The sequence below is a fragment of the Puntigrus tetrazona genome, chromosome 5, assembly GCF_018831695.1.
Source record: "Puntigrus tetrazona isolate hp1 chromosome 5, ASM1883169v1, whole genome shotgun sequence".
Taxonomy (NCBI): domain Eukaryota; kingdom Metazoa; phylum Chordata; class Actinopteri; order Cypriniformes; family Cyprinidae; genus Puntigrus; species Puntigrus tetrazona.
Window position 1 is genome coordinate 25581623 of NC_056703.1, and position 25181 is coordinate 25606803.

At 41.2% G+C, this 25181-nt stretch overlaps 1 protein-coding gene across 1 annotated transcript; it reads left to right on the forward strand.

Moving 5' to 3' along the window:
• The first annotated feature begins 2598 nt into the window (after positions 1–2598).
• Positions 2599–25181, forward strand: LOC122346137 (transmembrane protein 47-like). The gene is made up of 3 exons (XM_043240824.1): positions 2599–2930; positions 12763–12903; positions 22712–25181. The coding sequence occupies exons 1-3, from the start codon at positions 2735–2737 to the stop codon at positions 22891–22893; spliced, it is 519 nt and encodes a 172-aa protein (XP_043096759.1). The 5' UTR covers positions 2599–2734; the 3' UTR covers positions 22894–25181.

Sequence of the window (25181 nt, forward strand, 5' to 3'; positions counted from 1 at the left end):
GGAGATATTATCAGGAGACATGGTGTTAGCTTTCACTGCTATGCTGATGATACTCCAGCTCTATATTTCAGCGCAGCCTGGTGATACACAACAAATTGAGAATCTAACAGAATGTATAGTCGATAAAAAAAACTGGATGATGAGGAACTGCACTGGCTCCCTATCAAACATCGGATAGATTTTAAAATCATATTAATTACCTATAAAGCCCTGAATGGTTTAGCTCCTCAATACTTGAGCAAGCTCTTATCACATTATAGTCCTGCACGTCCGCTGCATTCTCAAAACTCTGGCCATTTGATAATACCTAGAATATCAAAATCAACTGCAGGCGGCAGATCCTTTTCCTATTTAGCACCTAAACTCTAAAAAAATCTCCTAAATCTGTTCGGGAAGCAGACACAATCTGTCAGTTTAAATCCAGATTAAAGACACATCTGTTTAACCTAGCCTACACATAACACACTAATACACTTTTATTATTCAAATCCGTTAAAGGTTTTTTAGGCTGCATTAATTAGATCAGCTGGAGCCGGGAACACTACTTATGACTTATGACTACTTATCTGTTTCTCAGTTTGTATCCAGACTAGATGGTGAATCAGCACCCAGAGATTATGTTCATCAGAGACCAGAACACCTAGATGCACCCCGTGGACAGATCACCAATTCCTGATGCGCACAGTGTAACAGGGTCTGTCAGGGGTTGGCAGCGGCTTGTTGTGTTTGTCTTGTGTTTTGTTGTCCTGAAGCACATGGTCTTTGTTTTGACAGCTCGCCATGTGCTTTGCTGTTAACTCCTCCCCTCTTGTTAACCCTAATTGTTTCACACTCCTGCACCCCATTTCTGTTAATTACCCTCTCTACTTAATCTCCTTGTATTTTCTGTCCTTTGTCAGTCCGTCGTCTAATGTTAGTTCGTTCTGACTCTGAACCTCTGTTGACCAGTCTGATCTGTTTGCATTTGTCCAGTCTTAGTCCTGTTCTCGGTCTAGTTAATGCTTTTTGTTTTTTGTGTTTTTTCTATTTTTATTAGTTTTTCCCCCTGTCTTCTGCCCCCCATCTCTCCAGTTCGCTTTTTGCCCAGCTCAGGACTCTCCCCTCACCGACGACCTTTGGGTGCCAGTGCCTGTCTCGGTCTTCTAGTGGGTGGATGTTGGACGTGGCTACAGTGGGAGGCTTCGCGGCGACCGCTTTGGCCGGCCACCCTTTTCCTGCTCCACCGGTTGGGCCTGGTTCACCTTTTGTCCCATCGAACTGTGTCGGTTAGATGATCCATCCTTCACCTCCTCTGCAGCTGGGATCGTGGCTGGAGTAGACTGCCATCTGTTTCACCCCTTTGTGGGATTATTACACAAAGACTTTTTTGTTCAAATAAAGTTAATTTCTTTCTGCAATTGGGTCTACTCGTCTGTCCTGACAGGGTCTATAGCATTATTATGATCATTTGTAGATGTAGGTAGTGGGCAAGAAGAAGGACATCCCTTCATCGTTGTAATGAAAACAACGATAAACAACTGTAAGCAAAGACAGTGAATCAGGAATAACAGCAACAAACATTTATAAGATAGAGGGATAGACTCGTAAAATGCACAGATTTATCATGTGTTTATCTGAAGGACTTACCAGGTTTTGCAGATAGTTATTTTTTGCATCCAGCCAAACAGACGGGAGTGTCAAAAAAGCTGGATTGTCATTTTAATGAATGAAATAAAAGCGTATAGTAATAACACATAAAAGTACAGTTTTTTGGTTCATATATAATATTGAAACTTCTAGGATGTTTGCATAAATGCATAATTTTAAATGGTTTAGAGTAATGGTATGTTTTTTGCCTATTTGCCTATTATCTATTAAATATACTATAATCTATAAGTATACTTTTATTTATTGATGTATTTATTTAATTTTTCTTTGTTTGTTTATTCGTTAGGACTATTTTTTTTTATTGCCGCCAGCAGGCATTGCTTGTTATACCAAAAATGGTTTTAATGAAATGTCCATTACTTTACAGCTACTGTCAGAGTTTTATTTTCCAGTCTATAGCCAAAACTTGTAGGTATAGGTATGCATTTCTTTCTATTCCTTCTTTCCTGCAGGATTTAATACCTGTGTTTGCTGAATGCTTTTGTTGAATACCAGCAGCTATCCTGCAGCAAAAAATGTAAATCCTGCTGGATCATCCTTGCATGATTGTAAAACCTATAGAAGAAATGAAAATCCTGCAGAATTCATGTAGGTTATTTTTGTAAGCGTACACTCATAAATTGTATAACCTAAATTCACTGTCATATGAAAGCAATGTAACTGTTCATCTAACATCTGACAGAAATTGTATCATTGCTTAAACATATTTTCTTTTGGTCTGTAGTGTTTTCGGGCACTCTTTTTTAGTGACTGCTAAATAAATAGAGACATAACATCTAGACGTCTGATATTTGATTATAGTTTCCATTGCACACATATAGATAAAGTTAGCCTTAAAGGCAACACGTTTACCATAAACTGACATCTACCTCCCCGCTGTGTTTGGTGTTTTTCTCAACTGGTCGTTGGGTGTCGCAATCCTCAGTTCGCAGAGCTTTAAGTGCTCAGGAAAGTGTCATCGGCAGACAGAGCTCAGCTCTAAAGACCGACAAACTTTCACTACCGAAGTGTTAGCGCTGTACAGCTGCTGTGTTCTGGTACTCTCCGTCCTCGCGTGAATGTGCGAAACACGATCTGCTATGAGAAAATGTCTGCGAGTGAAGTATACATGTTCCGGCCGTTTAAACTAATCGCGCTTCTTTGCGAGTTTCTCGCACTTTGCTTGGATATTGTCGCGTTGTTAAGCCCAGCGTGGGTGACGGCGGATGGCTACGCGCTGTCTCTATGGGAATCATGCAGGGAGATCGAGAACGACTGGAGCTGCATCTCCACCCTCAAGTCTGGTAAGAAGTCAAATATAGGCTGATGAACTTAAACGAGTCAGATTCGTTAAAAATATTGTGATTATGTCATTAACGTTATATGTTATAGTTACCGGGGTGTGAAGGATTTTACCTTAAGGAAGGATCAGTTGATTTAAACAACAACAACAAAAAACGACTGTCACGTTTTATAGACGTTTTGCTTGGTTTTCCTGCTACACATAAACTCTGTAACCTGTTTAAAAAAACGCGAAAATGAACCCATTATATGTGACCTTTTATTATAACAATATAGACTGCTGCAGATTCTATTTGGAAATGTGCGGAATTTACGGTGACCGAATCAAACAAGAAGTCCTTGTTAATGACATGACTCGTAGTTTCACTCTTTAACACCCATAGGATTTACCCTAATTTGCTTTAGTTTCAGGCGCACGTTAAACGTGTGTTGTACCTAGCCGAGGTCTTCCGTTATTATTTACACTCTTCTCTTTTATGCTGATGAGCAGTTAGTTCTCATCTGAGAGGTTTGGCACTGACTCCCGTGTGCTTTGTGCTGGGGAGGGTGTGTTCCTTATTGTTGTCTGGCAGGAATGTTTTTGGAACACAGTATGCTGACCTTGAATAATTTCTTAGTATACTATAGAGTAGCCTAAATGAGGATAGACGTTTTCACTATGAATAATAAAAAGGTAACTGAGATATTTTTTTTTCACTGAATTGCATGATACAACCTTGAAAACAAAGATTGGGCCATAGTTCAATTAGGACATTTACTTTACTAACTTCTGTTATTGTGCCTTACATATTAATATCCTGTAAGGACAATTTTGGCATTTTGAGCTTGAAAAAACAAAACAAGCAATTCTTATTCTTATCTTCTCTTTAATCTCCATCTGCCTTTTGTCTCTGTCACAGTTATTATCAGTGCCTAACTTCATGGCTGCATGAACTGATAAAGCAATAGCATTTGTTTTGCAGTGTGTAACATGCTTTGTCATGGTGTTCGAGATCATAAACATCAGTACTAGAGTGGGATTTATAACAATGTGAATAGAAGTTATATTTTTTTCTGTGTGTTTTCAAATGCCAAATATCCATTGATCTGTTTGTTATCTTTAATCATCATATGAATTAATGCTCTGTCTTTATGGTATGTTTAGTCACTAGATTTACTTTTATCTATAAAAGCATACCACACTTAGTTAAAATATATGTTTGGGCATCCAATGCCCCTAAATTCTTACTTAAATTAGGATATTTGTATTGAAGATGTTACATAATACCACTGCAGTACCATTTATTGAGGCCTGGAAGCAGACCGTTCTCCCCTCGCCATCTTTAAAGCATTTTTCCTGGATAAATACGATATCCATTTTATGATGTTCAAATAAGTCATAACTGTGCCTCTTTTGATAGGACTCCCACAGGCTTTTATGTTCCAAGGCATGCAAATTAAGATCCCCACCATAGTTCACCATGTAATATCGGCATCAGGAGAAAGGGTGAGAAAAAGTAAAAGAAAAAAAAAACAATGACACCACTGTTGTGATTTTTATCTATATAGACTTTGTGGCCTAGCATATATATACACTGTATATAGTAACTTAGTCATGACTGAACTTTTTTTAATGAAAGATTTACAAAATCAAAACAGTGTTAAGTAACTTAAAATACTCTCTCAAAAAATTGGGAGCTTTTAAGCCAAAACCTGAAAACAAAAAAGTGTTGCAAATATAACATGCAACAACAGAAAATAACTTTGTAGGGCACCCCCCTTGCAGTTGTTTATGCCACTGAAACTGGATTGCTCCTGCCTGCTGAGACGTTGTGTGTATGTAGCTATGTGTAGCTTTGCTCTTCTGTTTAACTCTCCCTGTTGTTTAAAGCGATCAAATTTAACCTAATTCCCTTCATATTTCTAATACTGTCTATCAAACTAATTTGAATAATTCAACTGCTGGTCATTCGCTTTTAATCTAAAATCGTATCTAAAATCTAAAAACGCAGCTGCAGTGTGTTAAGCGTTTTTTAGCCGGTCAGCTATCGCAATCACATTTATATTTCATGCCTATTGTTTTTTCATGCCTACTTTTCTGCTCCATTTAATTTTGCTCATCCTCTCAGTTTTTTCGAGCTCATAAAACAGCAGTGGTAAAGTAAATCATCCGTCACTCACGGTGAGTAAATGGCTTCTTGACATCTTGGCAAATTGCTTGCTTGATTTTTTTTTTTAGTTAGTAAGTTAGTACTAGCTGCATATAAAGTTTTTATTGTTGGCGATTTTAATATCCATGTTGATAATGAAAAAGACACATTAGGATTAGCTTTTTTAGACATTCTGAACTCCATTGGAGTTTGACAACATGTGTCTGGACATACTCATTGTCGAAATCATTTATCTGCCAGGTTCTGTCACCACCCCCTCACCAGAGATCTAACCAGTCACACCTGCACATCATCAGCCAATCACCACAAGCACTATAAAAAGCACATACCATAGTTCACTCAGTGTTTGGGTTTGAATGCACAAAGTGGACTCGCGGCCTGCTTCTATGAAGTACTGATGAAAGGCTTACCTTGTTACTTACCTCTTGTGTTCTCTCTGTGTCCCAGTTGTCTCCAGTGTCTCTGTCAGCGTGATTGTGTTGTGTGCTCCTAGGATCTCCTTCGTATTCTGCACCTGGTTCCTGGAAAATATAAGAACTGTGCTCAGTATCGCTGTGATTCCAGTTGAGGACTTTATTAAGACAATATATATGATTCCTCTGCAATAGACTTTCCATGCTCATCTGTGCAAATAAACCTTGTTATTTTGCCTACTTCCTGTGTGTGTCTGCTTCCATTATACTTTAACCTTCATTATACAAACCTTATTTTCACTGAATAATTTTATTAAATTGCTGGCTCTAAGGTGCTCTCTTCTGAGGAGAATTAAAAGCCAGCGCTCCGAATGTAACCATACAGCTGAGTTATTTCGGCAGAGGGAGAGGGAAGGGTATATAGTTTTATGGTCAGTAAGTTTATAAATTATATAAATAATGAATTACCATTTTCCTCAATGGCTATTTTTCCTGATAGTCCATTGAAAAACTGTGGAAGTGCAGTTGTGGATTTATTATTATTATTAATTATGTGTGTGTGTGTGTATATCACTATTATTAGTAGTAGTGTTATTATAGTTCAGTTACAATTCTAATAGAAAGTGTGTGTGTGAAGCACAGAAATAACTTTAATCTGACAAAAGTAATAATAAATAAAACTTCTATGAATGTTAACCAATGAAAGTCAGACATTGCTTTTCATCCATGCTTCAACAGAATTCTTTAAAAAAACTAAACTCAAGGAACATCTCTAGACAAAAATAATGGTACCCCTAGAAAAGACTGAAAACAATGTGACCAAAGGGACATGTTAATTCAAGGTGTGTCCACTGATTAGCATCACAATCTTGTAATCAGTCAGTGGGCCTTTTTTTGATATTTTTTGATATTTTGGCTGGAAAAAAAAGACTAAGCTTGAAAATATTTTTTTGCAGTGTGAATATATTTGAAAATAATTCTTTAAAATGGAAGTAATTGGTTAGCCGAGGCTTCGACACACCCCTACCAAATCACCTCACTTCCTGAATCTTTCTTATATTGAGCCACCTCATACTGCACGGTTTGTCTCTTACTCTCTAACCCACCCTTCTCTCCCTTTTTAATCAAATCAGATATGCTAATTATTTTCAGGTTGTAACGGGGTCCTAATTGTCTGTCCTAAATATACTAATATATAATATACTAATACCCCCACTCAAAAATGTGCAGTGAACCTGTATTTAAACACAATTTCTGTTAGGTCTATAAAATGGTGTACCACATCAGTGTTAAAAGTACATTCGCAAGAAATTTTTCCCCCTACCACTATGCTGCGGTTTGGTCCCTGGCATATCTTGAAACAGTTCTTTGGTGAATTCTCTCTCTTATGTTTTCTGTCTGGCTCTCTTGTTCTTCTGGCATATACTACTGAGAAATATGGCAATCTCTGAATAATCCCACGGCAGCTTTTGATGATAATGAGCCTAAAACAGGCTCCTCACAGGAGATGGAGTGTATATATGGGTATAATAGTCTGGAGGAGAACCCTTGAGATACCTTTCTGTTGGAATATTGATGTATGCTATTTCTTTCTTTTTTATTGTTAGCCTATCTGTCTCTATACAGATCTGTCCTAAGGGAAAGCTTTAGGATACTTTTAAACTTAACTTATATGGGGTAGTTTTGTGTATTGTGGGACAGAGATAAGAGGATTTCTTGTGAGAAAGACACACACTGTTATTATAAGGTTTTTATAAGGATAATCTTTAATGTGAGCATAAAGTACACTAAAATTAGGATATTCTTGTGAGGAGAATATGTATGTTAAACGTGCTATCAGTGGATGTGGTTGCATCTAGGTGTAGGTAATGTGTGTGTTAATAGTGTGGTGCAGTATGGTCAAATCTGCTTCAGTCTGTGTGGTCTTCCCCCTTTCAGGTATGTCATTATAGACTGGCTCTCTGCATCCTGGACTTCGATGAGGGTGATTTGATGGGGGTCTGTTCAGCAAGGCAGGATGTTCTTTAGCAGACAGTCTGAGGTAGTTTGAGGTAGTTATGTAAAGCTGGGGTGTAAAACTTTGTCTCCTATGTTGCATTCCTCTTGCGATGCCTTCTGGTTGTGACAGACTTTCTGACCTTCTGTACTTTGGTGGTTTCTGTTGCACAGAGAGTGATGTGAATTTGGAGTTCATTTGACAGGTTGGTAGTGAGTGATGGGTGATGTTCGGTTGTTTTCATCAATGGTTGGCCGTAAGCAACTTGCTCGTTTCGGGTGGCTATTAAACATGTGCTTGTCATCTCTGATATGCTAGTGTACCAGGTGATCACCAGCCTTCTGTTGTGTCGCTGGTCACAGCAAGCATGTTTCAAGTTTGGTCATCTACTTTCAGCTTGTCATAAAGAAACTCTTTCAGTTGTCTCATGACTTGTTCAATGTCTTGTGATGATAAGCTATCTTGTTTTGGTGTATTTTCAGCACTGTGCATGTCTCAGTGGCGTTGAGGTGGGTTTTATTGTTGCTTACCCACACAAGTTGCTGTTGAATGAGTCAGAGTCAGGTGTTGACTGGTCTTTCAAGTAGGGCTGGGCTATATATATATATATATATATATATATATATATATATATATATATATATATATATATATGTATATATGTATTTATATTATGTGCATCTTGTCAGTAAAGCCGATTCTTTGATTAGCAGTAAATCTCCATCACCTGTTTTCAAACAATGTACTAGTTAATACACACAGTTGTAGGTCACTGACAAGCTACTCCAATGAATCACCCGTAAAACTAAATGCTATATTTCATAGCTTGTCAGTGGTCTGCGACTCTGTGTGTATTAACTGGCACCCCATTTTACACCAGATGATGGAGATTATCCGCTAATCAAAGAATATATATATATATATATATATATATATATATATATATATATATATATATATATATATTGGCCAGACCCTACTTTCAAGGCAATGATTTCAACATTCTGGTCATTGCTGTCATTCTTGGATTTTTCTAATAGCTGTGTGGCACACTGGAGTCTGTTTACCAGGTGTTTCTGGGCAGTTTTTACATGTGGTTGATGGAGCTGAGCTGCTGTCAGGGCTCCTTTGAGCTTTTTAACTTGTTCTGTTGTTTGCTACTCTTGCTCATTGAGTGCTTTAAATTGATCTTGAACTTTCACTTTCAGCTATGTGGTGTTGAGCATGTGTCAGCTCCTCTTGAAGGTAGGGGGTTGTTGTTCCGCCTTGAATCTTGTGTCAGGAATCTTCTCAGGATCAGGGTTATTGTTAAAAATAATAACAGTTCAAACATCTTAGGGGTGATGTTGTCTGTTATCTCTCCCAACCAAGTGTTCACATCTTCCCAATGGGCAGTATTATTATATCTCTGTTAGACAAAAGAATATAATAATAATGATACCATACACCTCACAGTTGGACCATTCATTAGGGAGACTGCGAAGGTGAGAGTTGCTCAAAACTTCTCTATTAAATTGATCTCAGTGTCAGATAAAATTGTAAAATTTTTATTGCGTTTTAAACTGTAGGAATGTTAGGAAGAATAAGGGAGGGTTTGATTACAAGTAAATTCTTAAGGATAATTCGTCTTTGGCACGATTGTGCATCTCACTCATTTATAATTGACTGATGGTTCTTACAGGTCCTTACAAATGTAAAAAGTGAAGGAGAAAGAAAACAGAGAATATGAGAGAAGGGAAGAAGATAGTAAGCTCAATTCCAATCCTGGAGACCCCCTGCTCTTCACATGTCTCCCTTATTTAACACACCTGGATGAAATCATTATATTGTTAAGAGGGAGATCAATGAACTGAACAAATTAACTGATGATATCATTAAGGTATGTTAAATAAGCAAAATGTGCAGAGCAAGGGGTTTCCCTGGAATTGAAAACCACTATACTAGCAGGTTCTGTTGTTGTTAGGTCTAACTACGAGTAGCATGTTGTTTTTAGTTGCTGCACAACTAATCAAACAAATAAAATTTGAATGATAGATAGTTGTCACTCCGGTTTATTTTAACATGTAGTGAGGGATAACAATAGCTGCTTTTCCACTATTGGCCAAACGGTTTTAAGAACTGTCAAGTACAATTCTAGTTGTGTTTCCACAAGACCCTGGAAAGACTTGCAAAATTACAAACCGTTCTCAGCCCGGAATTCTCAGCATGGTTAGACAACCATGCTTAATCGTTCAGGTAGAGTGAGTGTGCATAACATCACCATTCAGGGTTGGTCACTTTTCTGTTGCCTAGCTGCTAGTTTCTCCGTAGATTGATAATTTAGCTATTTTAAGCAATGTAAACACAAATTAGTACTGAAATCTACAGAAATTTCTAATCATTCTCCATGACGCAATATCATTTACAGCTTATATCATATGTAAACATTCGTGTTACCACAGCAACAACTGACACATTTGAATTGAACCCCTTATCAGCCATGCAGTGGAAAACAACATTGTAACTGTACTGGTCAGCTCAGTTTGGCATGGAATGGTTCTGGAAAGAACACCATTTGGCATAATGGTGGAAAAGTGAGACCCATTATCGGCTAAGGTGTATCGTTCCCAAGCTAGGATACACAGAGGGGAAAAAAAAGGAAGACAAAGTCAAATTAAAAAGTGAAAAGTGAAAAAATAAGCAAAAATGGAATTAAATATAGAATGGAATTACTAAATAAAGCAATAGTGGTTAAGTGTATAGCCAAAACAAAAGAAAGAGGAGTAAATTGCAATAAAATAGTGAGTTTGAAAATAATCGATTGATGTGGGTAAATAAATTCAGTAAAATAAGTTTACCTAAACTTTCAAACAGTAACATGATCAGCAGTTTAAGACATTAACTTGTAAGCACAAAATAAAAAAATACTTATTTTCAATATAGATAAGGCTTTATTGGATACATTTAAGACACATGAGCTAACCTAACACATTCATACAAGTTGCAGAAAGAGAAAGAATGAATGAATGAATTTCCGCTATTAAAGTGTCTGATTGCCTGAACATTATGGTCAACTTTGACGCATTGTTGCACAGACCTAGAATGTCATAGAAACTTGTGAATCACCACATTTGAAGAAGTTTTCAAAATGCGTGTGAACATACCCTACCCTAGCAACCCAAAGCCAAAAAGGGCATATCTTCAAATCTGAATGTCATAGTGACATGGGGGTGGGCTTGTTTGCCTGTTTCTTTAAATCATACTGACAAACAACATAATAATATGTATATAATAGAGTCACTGGCAGCTCCCACTTGCTAGTCACTTCCTATTCATGCTAGAGACATGATAGCAACATTATTGCGGCATTCTAATCACTTGCTAAACATGCTAATTATACTAGCAACATGTTATTCACTTGCTAAAACATGCTTATCATGTTAGAAACATGTTAGCTAGCAATCAAATGCCAAGTTTTGCCATTGCAAGCACCACTCACATTTTCTTCAGGAAATGTACTATTTAGTTGTTATTACTTTATTTTTGAAACATTTTTTTTTTGTTTGAGATGTTTAGGTTAGTTAGGGAGAGTTTTTAAGTGCAACATTTTGTTGTCTTTTGCATAGCGCCTCTATAGGGAGAAATGGCACCCTTTTCCATCTGGAATGGGTTTAGGTGTGTACCGGAAGTGACCACTGGCATGTTGGTTATAGTCAGTGATAAGATTGGTCACAGAAGTATAAATTCAGCTTTTTTTTGGCAAATTGAAAGAGGTCATTGGGCGAAAGCTGAGGTGTAAAGTACTTAAGTACAGTAATTAGTTAATTTTACTCAAGTAAAATTTCAGTTACTTTGTTTTACTGAGTATCAAAGACATTAGCAACTTTTACTTTTAGTCTTTACTTCACTACATTTTTCAATGAGTATCTGTACTCTTTTCTCCACTACATTTGTATTAAGTGCTGCAGTTACACGTTATGTTTTGCATGACACCTAGCTTTTCTGCAGCAGTTTAGTTATGTAACAAAAGGGTTGCCTGGCACCAACACTCAAGGATGAGCAGAGCAGAATGATTGAAGTATCTTATCAGTCAGTCACTTTTATTTATATAGCGCTTATACAGAGTGTGTCAAGCACTGAACAGTATCAAATAGGAGAATGGAGTGACAGTAATGTATAATGACAATATTAAACACTTATCTTTTTATTAAGTGCAGAGACGGTCTGTATAATCAAATTGACGATAATCGCTAAGTGTCCCAAACTAAGGAAACCAAAGGCGACAAAATGGAAGAAACCAGGCTCGGTTAGGGGCCTGTTCTCCTCTGGCCAGCACTTAATTTCCAGTTCAGTTTTAAACACAGCTATGTCAGATTGTGTAAAGGACTTATTGTGTGTGTCGGGCTCCTGTAATCTGTCCATTCCATGGGGCTCATCTAGGTGTTCTGGTCTTAGATGAAGGTCTTGTTTTGGTGATGATCTACGAGTCAAGAGTTTGAGTGCTAAAAAGGAAAAGGACCTGCCACCCACAGTCGATTTTGATATTCTAGGTATTATCAAATGGCCAGAGTTTTGAGAACACAGCGAACGAGCAGAACTATAATGTGATAAGAGCTCACTTAAGTATGGAATTGAGTATTTATAGCATACCATTTGTTATAAATACATACATGTCATTACCTTTACATCGTGTCGCAAAGTGATGCAAGATGGAGGCACAACAAAATACAATAAAACACAATACATTATAATCAGTGATGCTGTCTACACTGGATGTGTGTGGCACAACAAATCCCCAACAGTAAACTGATGCATTATTTTATGACGTGCTGGCAAAAAGTTCAAATGATTTAAAAACGATGTGTCACGTCCAGTCCAGTAGACAAACCTCTATATCTCAAGTGCCATTTCCAGTTCTTGTTTGTGAGATGAGGCTAGCGAAGACTCGCTTGTTTGTTGGTGGAATAATGAGGCAAGATACCTGGCCACAGTTGCTTAAAATGCATTTGCTCAACAAGAACACCATCTGAACGCATGTTCAGTGCGTCTGGAAACATCAACAAGATCTTCCCTTAAACTGGACAATATCAACATATTTGTTTTTCTGTCAAAGAATTTTAAATCTAACGTTTATATAAAAGCCAAGGTAGGCTTAAGTTTCTAAATGATAATAAAGAAGCCATGAAATCCTCATCATTGAGTATAATTTTATTTATTGCAATCAAGACTTACAACCATTCAGGTAAATCTCTGGTAAACCTCCTAACTGATGATTTTCTGTCTCTCTCTTTTTCAGATTGGCAGATAGCAACACTGGTATTGTTATTAGCTGGAGCATCTGTGACATTAGTGTCATTTCTAATCGCATTGATCTCTTTGTGTAAAGGCACACACAAAAAGCACTATCGTATGGTTGCAGTGTTCCTCATTTCGGCAGGTAAGACGCCATCATCTTGCTGAGTGCTATTTGGTCACAAGCCTTTAGCAGGAGAAAGTTTTCTGTTTCTGTTTTGTGCTCTTGCGTCTTACTACAAATAGTGGGGAAGAAATATTAAGTTATTAGGAAAAAAACCCAAAACAATTTCAAATCTATTTTGATAACATAGCTATAATATAGGACCAAAAACAAGAGTCCTGTTTGTCCTTTTTGCAAAATATGTGCATGATAACAAAAACACAACATCTCACAGAGTAAATTACGGATCAGAAAGAAAATATAACAAACAGCAGAACCTCAAGGTCAGAGAGATTGCTATCAAACAGCACATCTAGGTTCCTAACTGATGAAGAAGAATTAACAGAGCAGCCAAGTGTAAACAGTGTTCTACGTTATTACATGCAGGGTTTTAAGGTCCAATAATTACCACCAATAATTTCAATAATTCCAATAATTTTTTTTTTGATTTAGCATTAAGAATTTACTCATTATCCAATTTATTTCATATCAACTATGCATTCTGTTAGTTTCTCAATTTGGTGTGTATCTCTGGGCTGCAAAGAAATATAGGTAAAATCTCGATGAGTGAGTTTTACACACTGGCCTGTTTTTGTAGCAACATTTCCACCCCCGAAATGTGACGCTTAACAAACTTTTGGTTGTTTGACATGTCAGTCAAATAACCTAATGAGTAGGCCTTGGCCAACCGAAAGCTAAGTTATCTGCTTATTTACCCTTAAACATAGCCTAGTGTGTCACATAAGCTCCTTTCTGGAATTCCACTGAGCGACTTTGGGTCTAGAATTTTGACGATAGGATGTAAAAAATCCACTTTGCAATACCTGAGCCATTAATTGTCACGTTTTCCGTGATTTCTCGGGAGAGAAGGAACGCTCGAGACTCGAAATACAACTTAAATAGATTTACTTCCAAAAATGGCAAAAACAAATATACAAAAGGCAGGTAGAAACAAAAACCATGAAAAGGAGCTTGGGAACAAAACAGAGTAACGTTGTAACAGAGACATTGGGTAACATTGAACATTGTAACGTTGATAATCCGACACAAACACCCGAAAACACAGGGCTTAAATACACAGGGAAATAACTAAATTAACAAGACACAGCTGGAGGACAATTAAACACAATGGGAAGGCGGGGCACAGACAGCACATGGCTCGAGACACGAAAAAACAACAACAAAAGTCCAGAGATTGTGACATAATGCCCCCCTCCCGGAAGGTGCGTCCTCGCACCTAAAGTAACATCAAAAAAAAAAACGAACAACTCGGAACTGGGGATACCGGATCTTGGGAGGAGGTTCCGGTGGAGGACGGCCCCCAGGAGGGGGCAAGCAGACAGGAGTCCAGGGGGGCACAGAAGGAGGGAGGAGCCAGGGAGGACACAGGAGGAATCCGGAGCAGGAGGAGATCCAGAGCCCAGCCATGATGGTCCATGGTGGCGCCGACGGTATGCATGGTATGCAAGATGGCGCCGTTGAGTTCGGCTGCCGTCACGACCGCTCCTGCAAAACTTTTTGTTTTTCTTTTAATTGTTAGTATTTTGGACAGTCTGCGCGGTTTTCTTTATATAAGATGGCTATTACTACATACGACCGAGCCACTCTTATATCTATTGGTGTACAATGCACCCAACTTTCGCCGTTTTTAAACCCGGACCCATGTTGGCCGAGCGAGATCCTGACGAAGACAAAAGGACGCGACCTGCACCGGCGTCCACGAGGGAAACGAGCCGGCGTCAGGAACAGGTTGAGGGCACGCTCACACCGCGCTCCCCTACCTAGTGTCCTGTTAGCCAACGTCCAGTCTCTGGAAAACACCGGACCGGACCACGCCATACAACCGGCCGAGTTTTTCTCCGTTTACCGCATGGACAGAACAATAGAGTCGGGGAAGACACGGGGAGGTGGAGTGTGTCTGATGGTGAACAACCGCTGGTGCGACAGCGCGAGCGTTGTTCTTCTCTCACGCTCCTGCACACCAAACCTGGAACTTCTGACCATCAAATGTCGCCCTTTCTATCTTCCACGGGAATTCAGCTCGGTCATAGTCAGCGCCGTTTATATTCCACCTCAAGCGGACACGGACGCTGCAATATGGGACTTACACGACCACCTCACAACACACCAGACACAGCACCGGGACGCCGCACTCATTGTGCTGGGGGATTTTAACAGTGCAAACCTCAAGCGCGCACTGCGGACTTTCACCAGCACATCACCTGCCCCACCAGGGGCGAAAGGACACTGGATCACTGTTACACACCCTTCAGAGAGAGCTACAAGGCAAAATCATGCCCACCGTTTGGTAAATCGGACCATGCCGCCATTTTCCTCGTACCTGTTTACAAACAGAGGCTGGAACAGGAACCCCCGGTACAGAGGGAGGTGTCACGCTGGTCTGACCATTCGGTGGCCGCCCTGCAGGACGCGCGTTGGATGACGCAGACTGGGCCATGTTCAGGTGTAGCTCGAGGACGCCAACGTGTTCACGGAAGCGGTGGTGGGATTCATCGGGAAACTAGCGGATGACACGGTAGAGAAAACCGTCATCAGGACGCTTCCCAACCAGAAGCCGTGGGTAGACAAAACTATCCGTGACTCTCTGAGATCCCGCGCCCGCAGCCTATAATACGGGATTGTCAACGGGATATGTCTGAATACAAGGCTGCGTCGTACAGCGTGCGCAGAGCGGTAAAGGAGGCAAAGAGGCGCTACGGGAGGAAACTAGAGTCACAGTTTCAACACAGTGACTCTAGGAGCCTTTGGCAGGGACTGAGAAACATCACGGACTATAAAACGCCAACCTCCAGAGTGGAGAGTGCGGATGCTTCTCTGGCAAACGAGCTAAACACCTTTTATGCTCGTTTCGAGGCTGCAGCTAATCACGCTAGCGCCGCTAGCGGCATGATGAACAGCACGCACGCCGAGAGAGCCAGAGAGGAAATCGCGTTCACCATTTCGGAGCACAACGTAAGGAGGGCATTCAGGAGAGTGAACACCAGGAAGGCAGCAGGACCTGACGGCATCACAGGTCGGGTTCTGAGAGCCTGTGCTGACCAGCTAGCACCGGTGTTCACTGAGATATTTAATCTCTCCCTGAAACAGTCTGTAGTCCCCTCGTGTTTCAAAGAGTCCATCATTGTTCCTGTGCCGAAGAAACCTCAACCATCTTGCCTTAATGATTACCGCTCTGTAGCTCTGACGTCTGTAGTGATGAAGTGCTTCGAGAGACTCGTCAGAGACTTCATCACCGCATCACTACCGGACACACTCGACCCACTACAGTTTGCTTATCGCCAAAACCGGTCTACGGAGGATGCCATCACACACCTCCTCCACACAACCACAAGCCACCTGGATTTTAGGAAAGGGAACTATGTGAAAATGCTGTTCGTGGACTATAGTTCAGCGTTCAACACCATAGTTCCCTCCACGCTCACCTCGAAGTTGGAGGTCCTGGGACTCAGCCCATCCCTGCGTCACTGGATCACTAACTTCCTGACCGACAGACCACAAGCCGTACGGATGGGAAAACACACCTCATCCTCCCTCACTCTCAGCACTGGAGCCCTCAGGGTTGTGTTCTGAGCCCCTGCTGTACTCGCTGTACACACATGACTGTGTGGCCACTACAAACTCCACCACCATCATTAAATTTGCTGACGACACTGCCGTGGTGGGCCTGATCTCCAACAACGATGAGATGGCCTACCTTCAGGAGATCAACAACCTGGAGAGATGGTGTCAGGAGAACAATCTTCTCCTGAATGTCAGCAAAACAAAGGAGTTAATAGTGGACTTCAGCACGAAGCAGGTGCGCTCTTACCATCCCATCATGATCGACGGGACCCCAGTGGAGAGAGTGGACAGTTTCCGGTACCTGGGTGTTCACATCACGCAGGACCTGTATTGGTCCTGTCACATCAACACCCTGGTGAAGAAGGCCCGGCAGCGTCTATACCATCTGAGGCGCTTAAGGGACTTCAGACTCCCATCTCAGGTGCTCAGGAACTTTTACACCTGCACCATTGAGAGTGTCCTGACGGGAAACATCACCTCCTGGTTTGGAAACAGCACCATGCAGGACAGGCGAGCTCTTCAGAAGGTGGTGCGGTCAGCTGAGTGCACCATCCGCACTGAGCTCCCTGTACTGCAGCACATCTACAACAAGCGGTGCTGTACCAGGGCCAGGAAGATCGTGGAAGGCCTCAGCCATCCCAACAATGGACTCTTTTCTCTGCTGCGCTCAGGAGCGCGCTCGTTCCCTGAAGGCAAACACAGAGAGAATGAGGAGGAGCTTCTTCCCGCAGGCCATTCGGAGTCTGAACCAGAGAACACCCAGCACCTAAATACCGGAATTCCCATGTTCACCCCTCTTTCCCCAGATACTCGCCACTTACATTTGGACAATTGCACTAGCCACTTTGCACTGGACATTGCACAGCCACTTTACACTTACACTTTATACACTTTACACTTTATATCTTATACTTTATATTTATATTCTATTTTATTTTATTTTTTTATATTCTACTTTGCACACTTCTTTTTTATACATATTTTTATATTTTATATTTATATATACATTTAAATTTTGTTTCTATTTTGATGCTGGACGGTTGTAAAGAACATTTCACTGCATGTCGTACCATGTATGTATGTGTATGTGACAAATAAAATTTGAATTTGAATTTGAATTTGGAGGGAGGAGCCATGGAGGAGGAGCGGGCATCGACTCCATGGGTCCGACAGACGGCGGCGGAGGAAACCGAAGCGGAGGCGGAGAGCCAAAGAGCCAAGGTGACGTCGAGGCGCTGGAGGTCCTAGGCGACGCCGCCGGCTTCGGCGACTGACACGGAGACAGGGGACAGGAAGGACGCTGCGGAGCCAGAGCGACTGAGGACTGAGGTGGAGCCGGAGGGAAGGAGGAGCCTGACAGAGCCGGTGGGATGGAGGGACGAGGCGAAGCTGTAGGAGAGGAATCCCGAGGCGACGGATGGTCGACGACAGACCAAGGCGGAGCCGGAGGGACGATGGAGCCTGGTGGAGCTGGTGGACTGACGGACCACGGTGGAGAGGAGGGAGCTAGAAGCCCAGGGGGAGCCGACGGGTCTACGAGCCGAGGAGGAGTCCGGGATTCGGAGGCGGGACGGTGAGGCGAGGGATCGTCCACCCTTGACGGTGATGGGGACCGGCAGACCCGTGGCGAGCTCGTGATGGTGAGCTGAGGATGAGCGCAGGGGCTGCTGGAATCCATCGCAGTATGACCAGGGTGGGAGGGTGGGAAGACTGGAAGTGCACGAGGCGCGGGCACTGGAGGGAGCGCCGGGCGCGGGCACTGGAAACTCGGAGAGCGCTCGGGAACAGTCTCTAGGGTGCATTCTTGAGAAGGGCTAACAGGACGGCTGGCCGGGGCCAGCGGGCTAACAGGATGGCTGGGCGGGCCAGCGGGCTAACAGGACGGCTGGCCGGGGCCAGCGGGCTAACAGGACGGCTGGGCGGGGCCAGCGGGCTAACAGGACGGCTGGGCGGGACCAGCAACTCAGGATACATGGGTGCCCAGTCTAAGTCCAAGTCCGAGTCCACATCCAGTTCCTCTTGTAGATCCAGCAGCCCCAGTTGGATGATCAGCTCATCCTCAGCCGATGTGCAGTGGGCGGAGCTCCACTCCGCGCTCTCGCTGTCGGCTGTCTCCACCGCGGCAAGCTCTGATGCCCGCCACGCACCTGGTCTGTCGCAATCGGCTCGGGTCCGGTGGCGCTCCACGGCTCTGTCGCTCTCCTCAGCGATGGTTCCGTGGTCGTCCTAGACTCAGCGATTGCGCCCTCCGTGGGCACAGGCCTGGCCTCCGCGACGCGGGGAGATGATGGGCTGGGTTCTGGATCTGGAGTGGGGCTGGTGTCGTTGTCGTTGCACGACACCAGCACCCACTCGATGTAAGCGGCGACGCTCTCTCGAGGGCCGTTCCTGGACAGCTTCACTGTGGTGGTGTTCAGTCCTCGAAAGTGGATCGAGCACATAAAGCCGTTCGGGAAGCGCGAGTAGTTCGCGAGGGCGAGGAAGTCCTTAGTGTAGCCCTCGAGAGAGCGATCCTCCTGCTCCAGCAGGAGGATGAGGAAATTTGGGTCGTTGTAGGGGGAATCCATGAAAAACAAACCCAAAAAAAACAAAAAGGGGAAAATACGCCGCTACTTTTATGTTCCGATCGTTCTGTCACGTTTTTCGTGATTTCTCGGGAGAGAAGGAACGCTCGAGACTCGAAATACAACTTAAATAGATTTACTTCCAAAAATGGCAAAAACAAATATACAAAAGGCAGGTAGAAACTAAAACCATGAAAAGGAGCTCGGGAACAAAACAGAGTAACGTTGTAACATAGAGACATTGGGTAACATTGAACATTGTAACGTTGATAATCCGACACAAACAACCGAAAACACAGGGCTTAAATACACAGGGAAATAACTAAATTAACAAGACACAGCTGGAGGACAATTAAACACAATGGGAAGGCGGGGCACAGACAGCACATGGCTCGAGACACGAAAAAACAACAACAAAAGTCCAGAGATTGTGACAATTAATATTACTTATTTATATAAAAATGTTCTTGTCACCTGAGGTGCAACATGAAGTTCTTTAGTGGAGAAATGTATTTGTATTCTAAAGTTAAAGGATGTTTTATAATACAATTGCTTCTTACATGTCAAACAGTCAGGGAGAGTCCCGTCTTATTTTATTGAGTCTATTTCAAGTTGGGAATTGGGAAGTTGGGAAAAAGAAAATAAATAATAATAATCATTTATGGATATGGGTAAAATGTAATTTGGGTTACATGTACATATACACATGTACAGCACCTATAATTGACTATGAATCACTATCCAATTTCACTGTCTGGAAAACAGCATCATTAACAGTTTTATATCCTTTTGCATTAAATGAAAGAAATTCTGAAACAGCAAATGACATGAGTAAACAATGACAAAATTATTATTTGTTTGTGTGAATGATTAGTTAGGCATGTTTTTTAAGCATATTTTTGAGCAATTATTAGTGTGGTACATAATCTGAGGAAGAATGTAAGAGAAATGTCTTCCTCCTGCTGATATTCTCAGCAACATGCTTTCTCAATGCTTTAGGAAACTACCCTCTGCCCTTCTCTTTCTTGTCGAACCTAACTTTCTCTTTCAGGAGTTTGCTCTACCCTCAGTGTGCTCTGGGTGGATTATCCTTATATGAGAGTGCGGGGAAAAGATAGAGAGAGAATAGGGAGGATAAGGATTTTAAATGCTGCTTCTGCTGAGCCTTAAGAAATGTCTCTAGTGGTTTAGACCTATAGTGGCAGAAAATTGCCTTCAGAAACAGTTGACTTTACATCAAATAAAACGTGCTCTAGATGAGAGCAGCAACAGCTCCCATGGAGCCCTAATTGTCATTTATATCTGTGTGTGCGCGCATGTGTATTTGTATGATTGTGAATTTGCACTTTAGGAATGTGCGCATTTAAAGAGGTGTGTGAACTTGCAAGTACAATGTCAGACACTGTAATATGTTCTGGTCCCCTCCCTGCTTAACGGGGTGATGAGATACAGTATAATAATTTTTTTCATCATTTTTTATTTATATAGTGCTTATAACAACACAGATTGTATCAAAGTACTGAACCATATAAAATAGAATACAATGATAGGTATGCATAATGATGAGATTGAACAATTTGTTATTAAATGCAGAGACTGTCTCTGTAATCAATTTGACGATAGTCGCTAGAAGTTAAGTGTCCCCAACAAAGCTAGATAGAGGCGACAGCGGCAAGGAACCAAAACCCCATCCATACAGAATGGAGAAAAAAAAACCTTGGGAGAAACCGGGCTCAGTTGGGGCCAGTTCTCCTCTGGCCCAGCGTTTTAAACGTAGCTGTGTCAGATAGTGTAAATGACTTATTGTGTGTGTCAGGATCTGGTGATCTGTCCACAGAGCGCATCTAGGTGTTCTGGTGTCTGATGAACATAATCTCTGGGTGCTGATCCACCATCTAGTCTGGATACAAACTTAGAAACAGATTAAGAAAGAAACAAGACTAATATTAGCGTAGATGCCATTTTTTTACGATGTCACAAGTACATTGTGTTTTAGTAGTAGTGTTCCCGGATTTGAATAATAAAAGTGTGTAGGCTAGGTTAAAAAAGATGTGTCTTTAATCTAGATTTAAACTGACAGAGTTTGTCTGCTTCCCGAACAGAGTTAGGGAGATTGTTTGAGAGTTTAGGTGCTAGATAGGAAAAGGATCTACCGCATGCAGTCGATTTTGATATTCTAGGTATTATCAAACAGCCAGAGTTTTGAGAATGCAGCAGATGTGCAGGACTCACTCAAATATTGAGGAGCTAAACCATTTAGGGTTTTATAAGTAATTAACAAGTTTTTAAAATCTATCCGATGTTTGATAGGGAGCCAGTGCAGTGTTCACAGAACCGGGCTAATATGGTCATACTTCCTAGTTTTAGTAGTTTTAGCATGGCTTCCATGCTGCTAAATGATATACTAAGGGAGCCAGCTGCTCGAGGCTGGCCTCTGGTGATATTAGAGACGGTGGCTCAAGGCTCTGTATCAGCTCGCCGCCAGGAAGAACCTGAGCCGACCACTGATGGGACACTCTGAGGGGTGGCGCGCCACCTAACCTTGAGAAGGTTGGGTGCAGCGCCGAGGGCGAAGCGGGCACCGCGAGCCACGATGGAAACCGTTCTTCCCTAGAGGGGCCTGCCCTCAAAAGTCCTGAGCCCCAGTCTATCAGGACTTCTGTTGCTGGGACCTCTTAGATGTGGTGATCGTTTTTAAAGAGCGTCACCTCGAGCCGCAACTCGCTTTTTTTGAGCCTCACAGTGTGAGGAGCTGGCAGCCCCAAGACCTAGAGAGCAGCACAGGAGGAACCGCTGGAACGCCGCCGCTTGTTTCCGTGCCTCCTGAAACCTGTCCACAAAAGAATTGACAGTGTCGCCGAACAGGCCCAAAGGGGAAAGCTGAGCGTCCAGGAGGCAGACCCTGTCACGTCTTTCATGTCAGACAGGGTGTGCCAGAGATGTGTCATGGATCAGCCAATGGCGTGAGCTGTTTCCTTTGTGGCGCGGAGAGACAAATCAGTGGTTCTCCGGAGCTCAAAGATGCTATAGGCCACATACAGAGTGGCCTATAGTGGCGGTGGGGTGATGTTATGGGCAGGCATATGTTATGGACAACGAAGGTGCAACAAAGGTGCATTTTATATATGGAATTTTGAATGGACAGATACCGTGATGAGATCCCGAGGTCCATTGTGGTACCAATTATCCATGACCATAACCTCATGTGATGCATAATCTGTACAGGAAGGATCTGTACATAATTCCTGGAAGCTAAAAAAACATCCCAGTTCTTGCATGGCCAGCATACTCACTGGATATGTCACTCATTGAGCATCCAGATGCTCTGGATATGACAGCGTGTTCCAGTTCCTGCTAATATCCAGCAACTTCGCAAAGTCATTGAACTGGAGTAGACCAACGTTACACAGGCCACAATCAACAACCTGATCAACTCTATTGCACTGTGTGAGCAAATTATAGTCACGCCAGATACTGACTGGTTTTGATATTCAACAGATTATCAATCTATCCACAATATAATGAGTTAATGGGTAAACTAGTCCTTTAACTGGGGTAGAATCACTGTTAAACTTCTCATTATTTAATTATTGTTGATCATGTATTCTAATACATTGTTTTTGGTGGTTTGTTTTCTCTTGCAGTGGTCCTCCAGGTGTGTGCTCTGGTTCTTTACCCAATCAAATTCATCGATGGCAAAGTCTTGCAAACATATCATGAATTCAACTGGGGCTATGGGTTGGGCTGGGGTGCCACCATCTTCATGCTGGGGGGAGGAATCTTGTTATGCCTTAGAACAGACATGTATGAAGATGGCATGTACTAAGGCCATCTCATTCAACAGACTCAAATTCTACATCTGTTAAAACAAGCAAGCAGTATCTATTACGTCAAGAACAGCATACTCTCATTTCGCAGGGTCACACATTCTCCACGTACAAACATAGGTTGTCAACCTGATATCATGAGAATTCAGAAGTGCTGCACTCTTAAAGCAGATCAAAAACAAAACCAACCAGGTTGTGTTTTCAAACCTGCACAGGTTAAAGACAACACGTTATGTTAATTTTAAGTCAACCAGTTGTTCTTCTTAACTCAGGTTGATATTATTTAAATATTTAAATAGTGAATATTTACGAATAGCACATCTCTGACACAAATTGTTATTTGTGGCACATTAGTGTGTTAAAAAAACCTGATGTGTTAAAAAACACAACTTGTGTTAAAACTTAACACACCAGTGTGTCTAGTAAAGAAAAACACATTTTGTGTTAATTCAGTTTTAACACAGCAGTGTGTTATTTTTCTTAACTCAAGCAGTGTGTTAACATTTATATCATTAATCACAATCTGTGTCATCAATGTGCTATATAAGTCAATATTTACATGTGATTTGAATACTAAACATTAATAATACAAAAATTACTTCACAACCACTGTTAGAATGAACTACATCTACCTGCTAGTAATGTAATGTTCCCAGAGTGTTCTCAGAGCTTCCCGCTGGTGTCAGTGACATTTACTGAACAACTCCAGAGATGATCAAGATGAGGAGCTCTTTAAAGAGTTCAGGGATGTTATATGGAGGATCTTCAGATTAACACTGCTCAGTTTTTGATCGCACAACGTTCAGGGCTCCAGACTCTCACTGGTTGCACTTTTGTGACTCTTGTGTGGTCAAAATTTGTATTTCTTTTGTTCCTACAACATGGTATTAATCAGTGCATGCAGATTAACTTTTATCATAGTTTATATAATATTGAAATTAAAGTGATTAACATTCAACCTGTTCTTTTTCATCATTAGTAATATTTGTAGGGGTTTTCTTGATTATTTTTGTAGTCACATCGGAAATCTTGCTGATAGTCGATTGATAGTCAAATCATATATTTAGGGGCAGAGGGCAAAAAACATAACCAAGGGTTAAGACATTAAACATTTTAGTAAGTCAAGTGAGACATTGATTGAACGATAGTTAACATTAAACGTCATTGAAACCTTAAGAATTCACAACATGTTTTACGATTGTGCTCTTATAACGTTATGTATTTATTAATGTTCTGCATTTCTGTTATGAGTTGTGTGATGATGATTACCTGTAGAGTGAAGCATTTTGTAGCTGCTTTTAATCAATGGGATTTAACTCATTATTTACCTCATATAGAATATACGCTTCGTTATTTTTGCAACATAACGTTAGCTTACAAGCTATTTGCACAAAATGCCCGATTGCAGGTGTCTGCAAAACTGAATTAACTCCTTTTGTGGATGCGTTCTCTCAAAACATTTCAAAAGTGTTATTATATTAGTGTTTGTATTGTCAATATTCTGCATTGTTGTTCTGCTTGTGCTGAAGAGATAAACACCATACTACAATGTAGCACTTTGCTGCAGCGTAGTTCAGTGGCTTTTTTAAAAATATATTGTTCATATTGATATCAGAATTACATTGTATTGACCCAAATAAGAAGATATATTGCCATATAAATGTTGACCATATTGTCCAGCCCTCTCCTCCTCACCTTGCTTTAAGACAGTACAGATACAAATCCACTTATAGGCAGATTTATTTTTTACAGGATTTTTGATCATATTTGCTAAGGGTGCCGATATTACAATAGAGCATCACTGTACGAATGATATGTGAGATCCCACACATACACTTGTGCTCTATCCAGTAATAAACAAATTGTCTACTAATAGTAGTAAATAGTAGAAGTAGCTTTGACTCATTTTAGGTATTTGCTGAAATTGACCATATTCAGATGCACCTGTGTGCTTGGTGGGGAAAAATATGATATGAATACACTGATTGGCTATCAACTATTATATACATACTGTATAACATACTGTACAATCCATTCACCTTCAGGGGGATAGTGAAAACCACATTTATCCAGTTGCAGGGAGTCAATCTGATAAAATGTTCTGTGTCTGTCTCGGAATGCCTGTCTCTCTTAATTGAATATTGAATTTAAATTTGTAACGATACTATTTATATTTTTGTGTGTATTTGTGTAAATGCATTTTCTATAATTGCCTTATATAGGTTTGTGCTATAAACGTGTTTGTACCTGTATTTATAACTAATAAAGAAATAAGGACTGAATCTGA

Coding starts and splice junctions, on each gene's coding strand:
- LOC122346137 (XM_043240824.1), top strand. CDS start 2,735: ATGTCTGCGAGTGAAGTATACATGTTCCGGCCGTTTAAACTAATCGCG. Junction 2,931..12,762: donor CATCTCCACCCTCAAGTCTG/GTAAGAAGTCAA, acceptor TCTCTTTTTCAG/ATTGGCAGATAGCAACACTG. Junction 12,904..22,711: donor AGTGTTCCTCATTTCGGCAG/GTAAGACGCCAT, acceptor TTTCTCTTGCAG/TGGTCCTCCAGGTGTGTGCT.